The following is a 13,272-nucleotide window of genomic DNA, read 5'->3' as shown; positions in this document are numbered from 1 at the left end:
TCCAACACTCCCTCCTCCATCCCAGTTTAGTCTGCACTGCACTGCACATCCCCGTTTACTCTGCACTTTACTCCCTCCTCCATCCCCCTTTATTCTGGGTGTCCATGGAGATGTGTCCAGGGAAATGTCAGCATCTGGGTAAGGGCTCTTTTCTAAGCGGGTTGCATGACAAATGTTGCCTTGCTCAGACAGGCATGGCAGGAGCTCTGCAGACAGCACTGACCTGCTCAATGAGCTCGTCCTCATGCAGCAGGTAGAGCTTAGAAATGTTGTACTGTTCTTCCAAGGCCAGGGCGAAGTGCTCAATGCTCTGGATGGAGAGCTTCTCTTTCAAGGTGAGGATTATGTCCTGCCAATGAAAGACACAAGGGACAATCTGCTTTCAGGCATTTTAAACACAATGACCGGGCATCACTAGGATGCTTAACGGGATTGGATGTTAACGAAGACGCTCTAGGTTCCAGCATGCTAACGACAGTTCTGCAAGGTAATCATGGACTTTTCAGCTGGAAGAGCTGCATTTGATATCAGAGGGACTCTCTTCCCAGGTACTCCCTCCCCCTTCCCGGGCACAGTGGTGACGGTTTTCCCACAACCCCTTATAGATAAGATGGGTTGACAGGCTCATTTTACTACCACCATTTGGATACTTCCTTTGACAGGCTCTTTGGGATCCTGGCATCTTCGCCAGCTCTTCAAGTCTAAGTTCTCATGGTACCCGATCCAGGCCATTAACCCCATCTCTTCTCTCGCTCCAAGATTCCTCATTAGTTCCTGCTGGACTTCTTGTTTCCTGACCCCTCTAAACCTCCCAGACCCCTTCGCCTCTGCCCTTGCAGTAAGGCCGATTTCAGCAACCCGCCTTCGGCTGAGGGGAGCGAGCAATACCCCTGCCGCTCAGTGGATGACGGGATGAACAGCAGTCGTTCTCCCCTGCTTATCGTGCCATTGCCCTGCTGAAGGCGAAGTCCCAGTGCATTCCCAAGCCTGCAGATCTTCCATACCTGCTGTACCACTAGAGTTTATCATAAGCAATTTAAAACCGTAACGGCTTCATTTGCAAATGGCTGAGCACCTGCAGCTCCATGTCAATCTGGGTGTTGAGCTGCTTCAAAAAAAAGTGGGCTGTAAAAGCCCAGAGCCTATTTCTGTTCTCCACTCCCTGCCCCCCAATTCCGGTGAGCTTTCTATCTACCCATCGGGGTCCACATTCGCTAGATCATCTCGGACAATCAATTCCTGGTATATTTTTACCTTTTGTGAAGTAGCAGAGATTAAATGGCGGAATAAAGGTAACCACACAAGCCACAATACCTTCACCGTCGTGGTGGTGTCAAATTTGAAAGCCTTCGTCTGTCCATTTTCCAAGTATACTTTGAGAACATTTGGCACGCACAGAAGAGCATTCCCCTGCACAACAAAACAAGCTGGGAGCTCAAGTGTCACAGCACAGAAAGGGTTTTTGGTATTCTGGGACTGACTCAAGGGCTCATCTTTGGTAATGCAACACATACAGATTTAAATGCAAAACTTTCTCTGCCTTTAAATGAAGCCCCATTCACGACATGTTAGCATTACATCCTGCTATGAGACAGAGGACAAAGAAGAGGCATCAAGTGACAAATTCACCCCTGATAAAAATCCCACTCAAATCAGCAGGTCCCACCAAAAATGAATTTGGTCCAGTTCCTATTGGGAGACCCAATTTTATTTATGCTGCTGTAATGGAACCAAGTTCTGTTGGTCTCACATTAGTAGCCTCAAGAGACCAGATCCTCAGCTGGGTAAATTGAACCCATTGGGTTACATTTTTCCATTGGATTTCAGTGAAACGATGCCAGTTTATACCAGATGAGGATCTAACCCAATGTGTCCGGTGAAGTTACTGGCATAAATAAGATGTTGCTGTTGTTTTGTAACATCAGCTCACAAGTCATCTTGGAATCTCTATACAGAGCTTGGGGACAAATTAAAAAACACACATTGTTGCTGATGCTACATTCAACATATGTAATGATTATGTTCCAGTCGACAATTATCGTAGGCTATTTTTCTGCTAGTTCAGCCAAGTTGACAATTTTACTCTTTCTTGGCAGGATCTTGTAGACTATTCAAAAATTAATACTAACAATGTAGGCCCAGCTCCTCAGTTGGCGTAAACATTGCTCCATTGAATACAATGGCATGACACCGATTTACGACAGATTAGGATTTGGTCTACAGCTTCCAAATATATTTAAAACATCTAATGATGTTCAGCCTGGCATGACCCGTCTCCCACACAGAGCTCTGCTCTGAGGATATAACCCAGATCTATCCTGGAAAATGAAGGCTTGAAAGCTTTTGGTCTCATCAATAATTCCTGCTCTAGAACTGGAGTTTCAGATTTCAGCTGCATGAGGGAGCGTCTGGTCTATTTCCAAATGAGGTTTAGCTCAGTTAGCAACATTCCATTAAGAGGACAACGGTTCTGTTCCTGAAGCAGAAGGCTATGCAGTTGTTGGAATTACATTAACCATTATGGATGCTATGCTCTTTCAGCCCAGTTTCTATCTGAAAGGAGTGGCAGCTTTTGGAAACATGACATGATTTCCCTTTAACAGCCAGGAACGGTTCCCCAAGTGTTTCAGCTCGGTATCCTTTTCTGCCACATTTCCCTGGCCTGAGCTGCAGACAGACGGAGATACAGACATGCTGCATACTCCATATGTATCAAGTTGCCTGAAATTGTACAGTTACTGTATGTTGTGGTACAACTGAGCTACCCAAGTGCATTTCATATTGCAAGCCAGAATAGGACGACTGGATACTTCTGTAAATGAGAGATCAGGAAGGCAGACGTCGGAGTCCTGCAGACATCTTAGGACTGGTCCACACTGGGAACTTACTTCAGCATAGCTACACGTGCCTCGGGGGTGTGAAAAATCCACCCCCCTGAGAGATGTAGCTATACTGCCCTAACCCAGGTGTAGACAGCGCTAGGTGGACGGAAGAATTCTTCCATTGACCGACCTACTGCCTCTGGGAGGTGTGGATCACGTAGGCCGATGGGAGACCCTCTCCTATAGGTGGAGGTAGCGTCGACACTGAAGCACTAGGCTGCTGTAGCAGTCTAAACGTAGACATGCCCTTAGGCAAGTTACAGCAGAGAAACAAAGCACAATTCAGTTACATCAGATCACTTAACACACCTTTAAGGAAACATCTGATGCCAAATTCAATAGACAATGCAACTCATTAAACTCGAATGCCATGGGAACCGGAGGATACATCCTCAGCATGGAAGAAATACAGGACTAAGCACCCGTTTCCAGTGCGTTCAAGGTAGCACATATATTCACATGAATCCTGGGCCTTTCCTTGGCCACTCGGTGTGTAGACAAATGACCAAACACAACAAAGGGAGAGCCAGGTCAAACGAGCTCACTCTATCTGCGCCATCCTAACTGCGCTTAATGGTATTGCCCATTTAGCTCAACATAGTTCGAGCCAATCAGCACTGCCACTGAGCAGGCTCTTGTGAACGATTTCATACAGCACCGCACCAACCTGAGTGTGTCCGTTCACTAGCACTTCCTCAGCAAACCGCACTTTGACGGGGTTGGTTTTCAGCCGTGCCCTTTTCTCAGCCGTAAGAAATGACGATTTAGGGCCACCCTGAAAAACAACAGCACTGCATTTGTAATGTGACCTGCCGCTGCTGAATGGGAGAACAAAACACATGTGCGGGAGATCTCCATGATCCGAAATGGTGGTTCGCAGTCCTTTGGGGAACCCGGGCCAGACTAACCAGCGGAAAGACCCAGGGGTGCCAGCCATTGCCCGCCGACTCCCATGTCACTAGGCATGCTGCATCCTGCAATTGACTTTGGGCTGCCCCCTAATCCAGGCTCACCTTGTGGGGCATCCAGGGTCTCCCATTGAGGCTCATCCTTAAAGCACTGGATGCCTGGAATGGGGGTTTTATAAGGCCAGTGTTACTGGCACACTTAGAGGTGACTGGCCACCACTGATCTAGAAAGGTTTTGTCAAAGGTGTCACATGACCACAAAGGTGTCCTGTTACTTGACAACAGCCAATCAGCAGACTGTAGATTTACATGGGTGTTTAGGTATTTGCATACATTTAGGAACACGCCCACAGCAGTGCATACCTATCCATGTTCAAGATATTTTGTAGCCAAGTCCCAGGGTGAGGCGATTGTTTATGCTTATGGAAAGCCTAGAGAGCTGGTTAGGTGCCACATATGATCTCTGATAAGCAATTAACTTGCAGGCTGAATCACCAGTACTGACCTTATTTGCTTTCACATGGTAACAATTCCTAAGAAGACTGAGGTGTGTAGAAGGGCGGGAGGCGGGGGGGGGGGGGCTATCCATTAGCATCCCCCTATCTGATCTGATCTGGCATAGCACTCTCTCAGGTGCTGCTATGTTCCTGTGAGACTCCCACTACATGGAAGCGCTTTACAGAATGATCTTGTTTATTGGAGAAAAGCTATTCACAGTTAGGGGAGAAAAGTCTCTTCTCCAAGTGAACACAGTAATTCTCGATCCCAATGGGACCTGCATAGCGCCTTGCCAGGGAACAAGAACAGACACACTGCAGGGTGCATCTGTGGAGGCCCAGGGACCCGAGTCATCACTTCTAGCATGCCTAGAGCAGGCGAAAGACGAGGCCCCAGCAGAGCTGTTACGTAGCTGGTGATGAGGGGCAGTACCTCTCCACTCAGTAGGCAGCAGGGCTTTTAGGGGTGAGTGCCTGCCCCAACTAGCCAAGGCTGATCTTGGGTATTTGCAGGAGTCCTTAAAGTGACCTGCAAAGGGAAAAACAAAAATGGGTTTGTGCCCGAGTTGCGTCTTTATGATGCGTGAAGGCCTGAGAGACGTTTCCCATCCCTTTCTCCACACCTCTCTTGTTCAAAAGGGATTTTTTTCCTCTTTGCTTGGTTTCACAAGTTAAGCGCTAAGATCTTGTCTGCCTCACTTTTTCTTGCAAGATGCCATGGCCAGTCAAAGCCCTAGAAGGATTTTAACACCCTAGACAGGGGAAGCCAGATTAACGGAGAGGGGAGTGACTGTGTACTCAGCCTGCTTAAAGCTGTGTTAATGCCTGTGTAATTCAACCACCCGAGAAAATGGGAGAAAAAAGTCTGTTAAAAGACTCCGTCCCAGTCACATCTTCAGGAGAGGCCTGAGAAATCTCCCACTCTGAGTCCGAGCACTCTCGTGACTCTTCCAGCAAATCCGGGGAAAAGGAGACCTGACATTCTGTATACTCCTAAGATTTTTTTTTAAAAACGTAACCCCTGCCTCCCGCAACGCTTCTGGCCGTCTTCATACATCACAGGAAGCCATAAAAGGCACAATCCCCATTTTGTCCTTGCTTTGCAGCTCTGCTTTAGCACCCCTGTCAATCCGTTTGGATAAACACATCATGGGAGGCATTCCGGCCTTTCCAGATTTCCTCAGAATAAACGAATCAGCAAAAAGCGCTAAGGTTTTAACAGAACACTTCAGTCTTCCTAAGACCTGGGTACATACACAGCTTCAACCTTAATGGAAGGAGGACACAGTGAGTGAGAGCCAACTTCCTGATTCGGGGGGGAGGAGTGAGTCACAGAACCACCCAGTAGGAGGGGAAAACAAGGTAGGAGGTTTAGCAGCTGAAAGCAGCGAGATCTGAGATTGGCCAGACAGGCAACGGCAACATACACATCTGGAATTCACCTTTCCAAGGAGATGTCTCCTTAGGCTGCGATGGACGATCACACAGAGCCCAGACAGCAAGGACGACCCCTTAAATTGAACCAATAGGTTCAAAAAAGCAGCTTGACCACTGCGAGAGCTTTCAAGTAGCATTCGGTGACCTGGCCACAGGGTCCCCCTATGGAGCTCCCTAATTGCACAGCTGAGCACTCGCTGCAGAGGACAGCAGGATCTCCCCTGGCCGTCAGGGACTGGGACGTAGCAAGAAGAAGCGATCAAGTCCCAGGGAGATCTGAGTTTAGGCTTATCCCAGGTGTAAAAAAATAAAATAAATAAAATAATCAGGCTCTTCTCAGAAGTGCCAGGATCTTCAAACAGACATTTTTCTCTGCCCATTGGATGCAGGGAGATCTCGAGAACTCAGCAGCCTTTGCTGGTTCAGGAACATTATTGTGAGTGTACGAGTGCCGGCTTGCCCTTCAAGACAACAAACATGTCCCCAGCTCCTAACTCCGGACAAGCATGTGGAGCGTCAGTTCTAAGGCACGCCCGCGTCCCCTGCACCAACTCTCTCCAATACACGTCTCCGTGGCTCTTGAGGGCCTGCAGGGGGTGGGCACAGCAGCATCCCACCCCCACAAATCCATGCGACTCCGCAGTGCATGTTAATGCTGCCACCTGCATGGGAGCTCTGGGGCAGTCGCTAGGCAGAGAGACCATGACGTCACAGCCCCGTTGCCAAGGAGCCAGGAAGTCGGACTGCGGGATCCCCCGACACTGCCCCCAAACAGAAGAATTGTTAGGCAATGCTGCTGGAATAACTCACCAAGGGCAGTGCCAGGCCCCAAAGAGGTGTGTGTACAGCTGTATGCATTGAAATGAGTAACAGCTCCTTTACAGCTTCTGATGTTTCACTCAACACTACACACCCAGCCTCGCTGTGCTCTGAAACGGGCCAGCCATTCTCGAGGAGCCCCTCCACAGTCCCCCACTTGTGAGCCCAGCCCTGTTACTCATCCTAGGGCTAACGTCCTGTTGCAAAGAGCAGTTCTAGCGAAAGGGTTAGAGAAATGCAATTTACCGAAGTGCATCTCAGAACAGTAAGGAGGAGCGAGTCTTCGGGTTCCCTGTAACAGACAAATACAATTAGCCAAGTGTAGCAGTAAACACAATGTTGCCTTCTGACCAAGAACCAATTCCAGTAATGTATAGCATATGCTGCCTCCCCCCCGGGTGCTTCTTTTTTACCAGCTCTTGGGGGGAACACTGGCTTGGCAATGGTCACAGAGAAGGCTGATGGGGTTTCCGCTCTGTTCCACCCAGCACAGGCTACCTTAAATAGAAAGATGCTTTTGTGCTAGGAGTAGAGCTGGTTGACAAATGCTGGCTGGAAGAGTTTTCCGTCAGATCAGAAGATGGAATTTTGCCAAAACAGAAATGCATCAACTTTGCAATCCTGGGAATGCGTCAACTTTGACAAACCTGTAACTTTCTCATTTCCTTGTGACAATTTAGAAACGTTCCGTTTCAGGAAGGTAAAAACATTTCATCTCAACTTTGTTTTGATCAATTTCATTTGGACTTTGGATTTATATTAAATCGAATCTATCATATATGCATTCAATATAGTAAATTATATCTAATATTTTACATATTATAAAGTTTGGACATAATCAAAATGAAACATTTCTATGGTACGGAATCAACGTTTTGGGGAGTTTTTGTTCCATAGGAAATTTCAGCTCTTTGTTTCAATTTGGATCTATTTTTCACCCCTCCCCACAAATGTCAATTTCTCATGGAATGGAAATTCTGTTTTCCGACTGGCTCTGTTGAGGAGATTGTGTTAACATTAGCTGGCATACCAGCAACATTTACCATTAACAGGTTTTTAAAATCAAGCATGTAACCCACACCCACTCAGTGTGGAGCCCTGTCCCCCTTAATGGCGGCTGGGCCACAGAGAAAGGTTATGAGCCTATTTTACAGCCTTGGCTAACGTAACTGGTCCTCCAGCGCGGGCAGTAGCAGGTCATATTTTTAGAACCAAAGGCCCCATGTTCAATCTCTGAAGCCAACGAGCCACCCAGGCAGGAGCACCAAGCAGTTTCCACAGCCACAGGCAACCGTCACTGCACGGGGGGTACCGTAACACATTCCAACTTCACAGACTGATGGTGTGACTGCATGAAGCAGAACAAGGCTCGGGGTGGGGTGGGGCACTCAGCACTATCATAACCCACATAACACGAGACAGAGATTCACAGGAAACAGAGTTTCTCTTGCACATCTGTGTTCAGACTCACAGAGAAAACAGCCCACACTTGGGTCTGATGCTCTCGCTATGAAACAACCAGTGGAATTTCCACTGTGAAAAGACAGAATTGCAATTGCCAGGCAGCCCCAGGATTGGAATTCTAGAACTTTGCTCTTAAATCTTCATCTGCCCTTTTGGTTTCCAGGAGTGGCCAGTACCATCCACACGATCCTACCTCAACAGGTCAGCTGCCTGCTCAATAGAAATGTCCTCCACAGCTTTGTTGTTTATCGTGAGGATATGATCGCCAGTCAGCAGCTTCCCGTCGGCTGTGCTTCCTAGCAGAGATCAGCAGCAGGTCAGCTACTTGCTCAAAACAGCTTCCCTATGGCTTGTGCAGATCACAACCGTAGGCACTGCTACTCAGTGAAGCATCTATATTTGGTTTTCCAGCCCCAGATGGTGAGAACAAACTCTCTCTCCATCCCCCCCACAGCTGAAGACTTATGCTCCTGACTGGGTTGAGTGGTCACTCAAAACTGAGTCACCACTCAACACAGTCAGTAGCCCCAACTACAGTTAACAGCCAGAGTTAATAACCCTCGTAAACAATTCACAATGGTCCCTTCTGGTCTCAGAGTCTATGACTGGCCGCTGAAATCAAAGGGCCAAATCCAAAGCCCACTGAGGTCAGCAGCACAGCTCCCAGTGGCTTCCTGGGGCTTTGGCTCAGGCCCAGAACATGTGTGTGCATTGTACAGGAACCAGGGGAAGGGAGCTAACGTGGGTTGCTGCTGTTGGCAGGGAAGGGTGGGTGGGGTGGGAGAGAGGTCACTCAAGGAAACGGGTGGCAAAGAAGGGATTGGAGGTGTGGCATGGATTTGTGAGGGCAAGGCAGGGAGGAAGAGATGGGGCACAGGCAGAGGAGGGGAATGCAGATAGAGGGGGGAGGAGATGAGGCAGGGATAGATGGGAGGGGTAAGTGTCATGGAGCGGCACAGCCTGGGGCATGATCAGCGTGGTGGAAAGGAACGAATGCTATTAGAACAAACCCAGCCACTGGTGCCAAACCCAGCTCAGCTCTGCGCCCAGGGCGGTTGGACACCAGGCTCCATGGGACAAAGCTGGGACTATGTCCCCATGTGGCTTCCTCTGGTTTCAGGGGGGATGCTAAGGGTATGGGGTCACTCACCCTTCCCAGCCCTTCTTGGCTGCTCCTGGCCGAGGCCTCTGGAGAAGGGGGACTCAGGGAGGCCAGGTGACAGTGACTCCAACACCCAACTTTATTCAGTTGGACAAGCTACCCAGCCCCTGACAAAGGCTGATCCAGCACCCATGGGTCCTTCCAGCCCTGGGAGACTGTGCCTGGAATGAATGCCAGCAGGAGAAGGAGCAGGGCCGGGCTGGGGAAAATGGCAGAGGGAAGCGTTAGTGAAAAGCGGTGTTGCCATGACAAGGCCCTTTGCCATGAACACCGGACCAGAGCAGGAAGGGTGGGAGAGGTGAAAGAAAGGATAAAGAGGGACATTCCACTGATTCACCCTCAAAGCAAACCCAGCAGGACCCAGTGCACCCAGTCTGTTTAGTTTTAAGAAGTATTTCTTATGATTGTACATGATTCACATTTAAACTTAGGAGAACTCCAAGCTTGCTAAAGTCTGCAGTGCACCAAATAACCTTAACTCTGCCCTCTGATAACACCACACAAGGGCCACAGAATTATGACTACAGCATTTGTGTGTTTGTGGGCCCATATTAGATGAAACAGTTTTAAAGTCACTGTTTGTTTCCCCCTCAGGATGGCCCTCCAGGGCAAAATTAAAGCTATGTGGGTGCTGCAACTTTGTACTTCCATCCCTTAACAAGTACAGATTTCTTTTAAGTTTTGCTTTAACTCTGAATTCATTATGTCTGTGGTTTAGGATAATTATAGTACCCTGTCAATGAATCTGCTTCAAAGTGCTAATGGTTTAAGGTGAAAAATTACTAATTCAGCCAGTCCAAGCAGCAGATTAGCAGAACATGCTCCTGAGTCGCTGGTTTGAAGGGGGAGAGGCCTCTCTTCACAGCAGCAGACCATTCTGCACTAAGCTCTGCCAAGGGGCAGAGGGTTTGGTGTGCGGGTGCTGGGTAGCGTTAGTGGTGTCTCAGAGACAGGTCAGACTGGATAATCTGGTTGTCCCTGCTGGCCTTAAACTCTCTGACTCTAGGAAGCATGGGGCTACACATTCCGGAGCTCTCCTGGGAACACCGTTTCTACCGCCATTATAAAGAGAGAAAGGCTCGAGCCAAAGCCCGCTAAGTCCTGGAAAAATTCAGATCCAGATCCAAGCTTCTCATCTCAGGCTGGTTCCTTGCTAGAAATGGACATAACCCGATCAGCCTTACTTGGGGGTGCGTCAGCGTGGAATCCTGCCAGCTGTTCACAGCTCCCAGGCAGCTTCCCCCAAGGCACTTATGCAGGGGGGCCAGGAGGGGAAGGGGAGAGGACGATTCCTACCTGCAGCAACTGATGTGATAGTAAGAGGCGGGTTTGGTGAAATCTCAAAGCCATAGTGACCAAGAAGCAAATCCTTGTGTACGGTGATTGTGAGCTTCACCTGCATTACTGGCTGATTAAGGCCGTCAGATGGGACATCCACTACTGAAGATCTGCCCCTGAGCATTTGGATGGGGGGGGGGGGGGAAAGAAAAAGCTGAGGATTAGCAGACATTGACGCAGTGATGATTTCTATGAGGAAATGGAACCCTGTCCATGCAGTTACCGTCGCTTTTTTAAAGGGCGGTGGGGCTTTTACAAATATCGAACAGGTACAAGACGAATTGAAAATAAAAGTCTGCGTTGCCCTGTCCACACATCAACCCAGGCTGAGAATAATGGCCCCCCACCAAAGAAGCAGCAGCCCTGTCTCAGACTGGCTCACACCTCTCCTCCAAGGAAAGCCCAAGAAAACAGACTTGCCCGGTAGCCTGTCCTACCCCTTGCTAGTTCCATCTCCCTGTCAGATCAGGCCTTGTGGCTGATCACACAGCAGTGTCCTACAGAGAGAGGGGAGGCAACCACGTCTCAAACTGCGTAAGGCTATACAGGTCAAAGACAACATCTGAAACTCCACCACCCTGAATCCAGCTGGAGCCAGTGCAGACTGCTGAGTGCTGGTGTGACTTGCTCTCGCTACAAAGCATCACTTACGCTAAGTGGATTCACATTCCAAAGATGCGTTAGGCCAGGTCAACACTACAAACTTCTCCAGCATACCTGCGTCTGGTGTGATGCCTGCCCGACAGAGCTATGCTGGCAGGAACCCCAGGGTACACACAGTTATAAAAAGAGTCCTCCTGCTGGTACAGCTTATTTGTTCAGGGAACTGGTATAAACTAGACTGGCAAAAGAACACCTTTGCTGGCATAAGCTCCTTCTCCGCTAGGGAGTACAGCTCCACTGGCAAACTCTCTCTTGTGTAGACAAAGCCACAACCTTAAAAAGGCGTGGAGAGGTGCCCCATGCAGGATGCATCACCAAAGCCTGGTCTGTGGGTGACTAAGGTGTGCATATGGGTAGCAAAGTCCATATCCAAACCGAAAAGGTACACACTCCTCACCAAAGAGAGATGGAAACAACAATGCGGCCTGGGCCACAGCCTCTACCCAAGCACCTGGGAGTAAGTGGGGACCTAGCACAGAGCTAAGGGCAAAGCTGAGTCACATGCCACAGGTGCTCTGACCTCTCCTGGGGTGTAGCTTTGCCCACTTTGCCAGTGTTGCTGGTCTGATCTGGGACGAGCCCAAAACTAGCCTATCCAGTACAACAATGAAGAAACTGAACAGTGCTGATGGGCCAACAGTAGGGTCCTAACAAATTCACAATCATGAAAAACACGTCACAGACCAAGAAATCTGGTCTCTACCATGAAATCTGGTCTTTTGTGTGCTTTTACCCTACGCTACACAGATTTAATGGAGGAGACCAGTATTTTTCTAACTGGGGGGCCTGACCCAAAAGGGAGTTGCAGGGGGGTCACCAGGTTATTTTAGGGGGGCATGGTATTGACACCCTTACTTCTGTGCTGCCTTCAGAGCTGGGTGGCTGGAGAGTGGCGGCTGTTGGCCGGGTGCCCAGCTCTGAAGGCCATGCCCTGCAATCAGCAGCGCAGAAGTAAGGATGGCAATACCATACCATACCACCCTTACTTCTTCGCTGTGGCCTTCAGACCTGGGCAGCCGGACAGTGGTGACCTAGGGCCCAGCTCTGCAGACAGCAATGCAGAAATAAGGGTAGCCGTAACTGCATCCCCCCCTACAATAATCTCGTGCCCCCCCCTTGTTGGGTCAGGACCCCTACAATTACAACACTGTGAAATTTCAGATTTAAATATCTGAAATCATTAAATTTAAGATTTTTAAAGTCCTATGGCTGTGAAATTGACCAAAATGGACCATGAATTTGGTAGGGCCCTATCTATCAGCAAAGACAATGGACCATGGAACAGCTTCATCTTCCAGTGAATGTTTCAGCCAGCCTATGGGAAATGGCTGCTACGACTCAGCAAGGCATGCAAGGGCATGTGACCAGACCACATGACACTGAACTCCATTTTGATATATGTATTTTTCCACAAACTGGACTGGGAACTGAGTTTGGAACAAAGGGGTCCCGCCATATGGAAAAGCTATATAAGGTGGGGAGTGACATCATCTCTTGTCCTCACTCCCCACACAAGACAACTCCTGGAAACACTTGAGGAACAAAGACTGAATTGGGGGAAGTGCTGGTTCCAGGCTAAAGGGATTTCTAGCCTGTGCATGGAAACTTGGTGAGCTGCTTGTATCATCAGTTAGGGTGAGAAATTGCTAATTCAAACGCTATCTAGTATGTTAGTCTTAGTTTGCGTTTTTGTTTATTTGCGAGGTAATCTGCTTTGATCTGTTTTCTATCACTTAAAATCTATCTTTCTGTAGTTAATAAACTTGTTTTATATTAACCAGTGTGATTTGAGTGAAGTGTCTGGGAAAATCTCAGCTCTGTAAACAAAAGGCTGTTGCAGATCTTCCCCATATCAAGGGGAAAGTGAACTATATTAATGAGCTTGCATTGTACAAATCCCTGTGCAGTGCAAGACGGTATAATACTGGGTTTATACTTCAGCAAGGCTGCAAGGCTGGGGAGCTGGGAAATTGGTTGTTGTTTTCTGTCTGTCCTTGAGTGGCTTAGATAAAGTACTCAGGTAGCTCAGTTGAGTGTGTGGTGCCACCTGCTGCCCTGTTGGATGATAACAGGGCCTGGAGAGGCTGGCTGAATCACCAGCA

At 48.6% G+C, this 13,272-nt stretch overlaps 1 protein-coding gene across 8 annotated transcripts in view; it reads right to left on the bottom strand.

Annotated features, from left to right (window-relative positions):
• FRMPD1 (FERM and PDZ domain containing 1) overlaps positions 1-13,272 on the bottom strand; it is a 63,055-nt gene that overhangs the window by 15,409 nt on the left and 34,374 nt on the right. For all 8 annotated transcript variants that reach the window (XM_038403785.2, XM_038403793.2, XM_038403784.2 and 5 more), the window contains 6 exons: positions 10,466-10,623; positions 8,201-8,303; positions 6,790-6,835; positions 3,550-3,657; positions 1,315-1,410; positions 224-349 (listed from right to left, as the gene is read on the bottom strand). In XM_038403785.2, the coding sequence (XP_038259713.1) occupies positions 224-349; positions 1,315-1,410; positions 3,550-3,657; positions 6,790-6,835; positions 8,201-8,303; positions 10,466-10,623 (637 nt within the window). The remainder of the gene's footprint in view (positions 1-223; positions 350-1,314; positions 1,411-3,549; positions 3,658-6,789; positions 6,836-8,200; positions 8,304-10,465; positions 10,624-13,272) is intronic.

Source organism: Dermochelys coriacea, chromosome 5 (genome assembly GCF_009764565.3).
Source record: "Dermochelys coriacea isolate rDerCor1 chromosome 5, rDerCor1.pri.v4, whole genome shotgun sequence".
NCBI lineage: Eukaryota > Metazoa > Chordata > Testudines > Dermochelyidae > Dermochelys > Dermochelys coriacea.
This window is presented reverse-complemented; position numbering and strand designations above follow the sequence as displayed.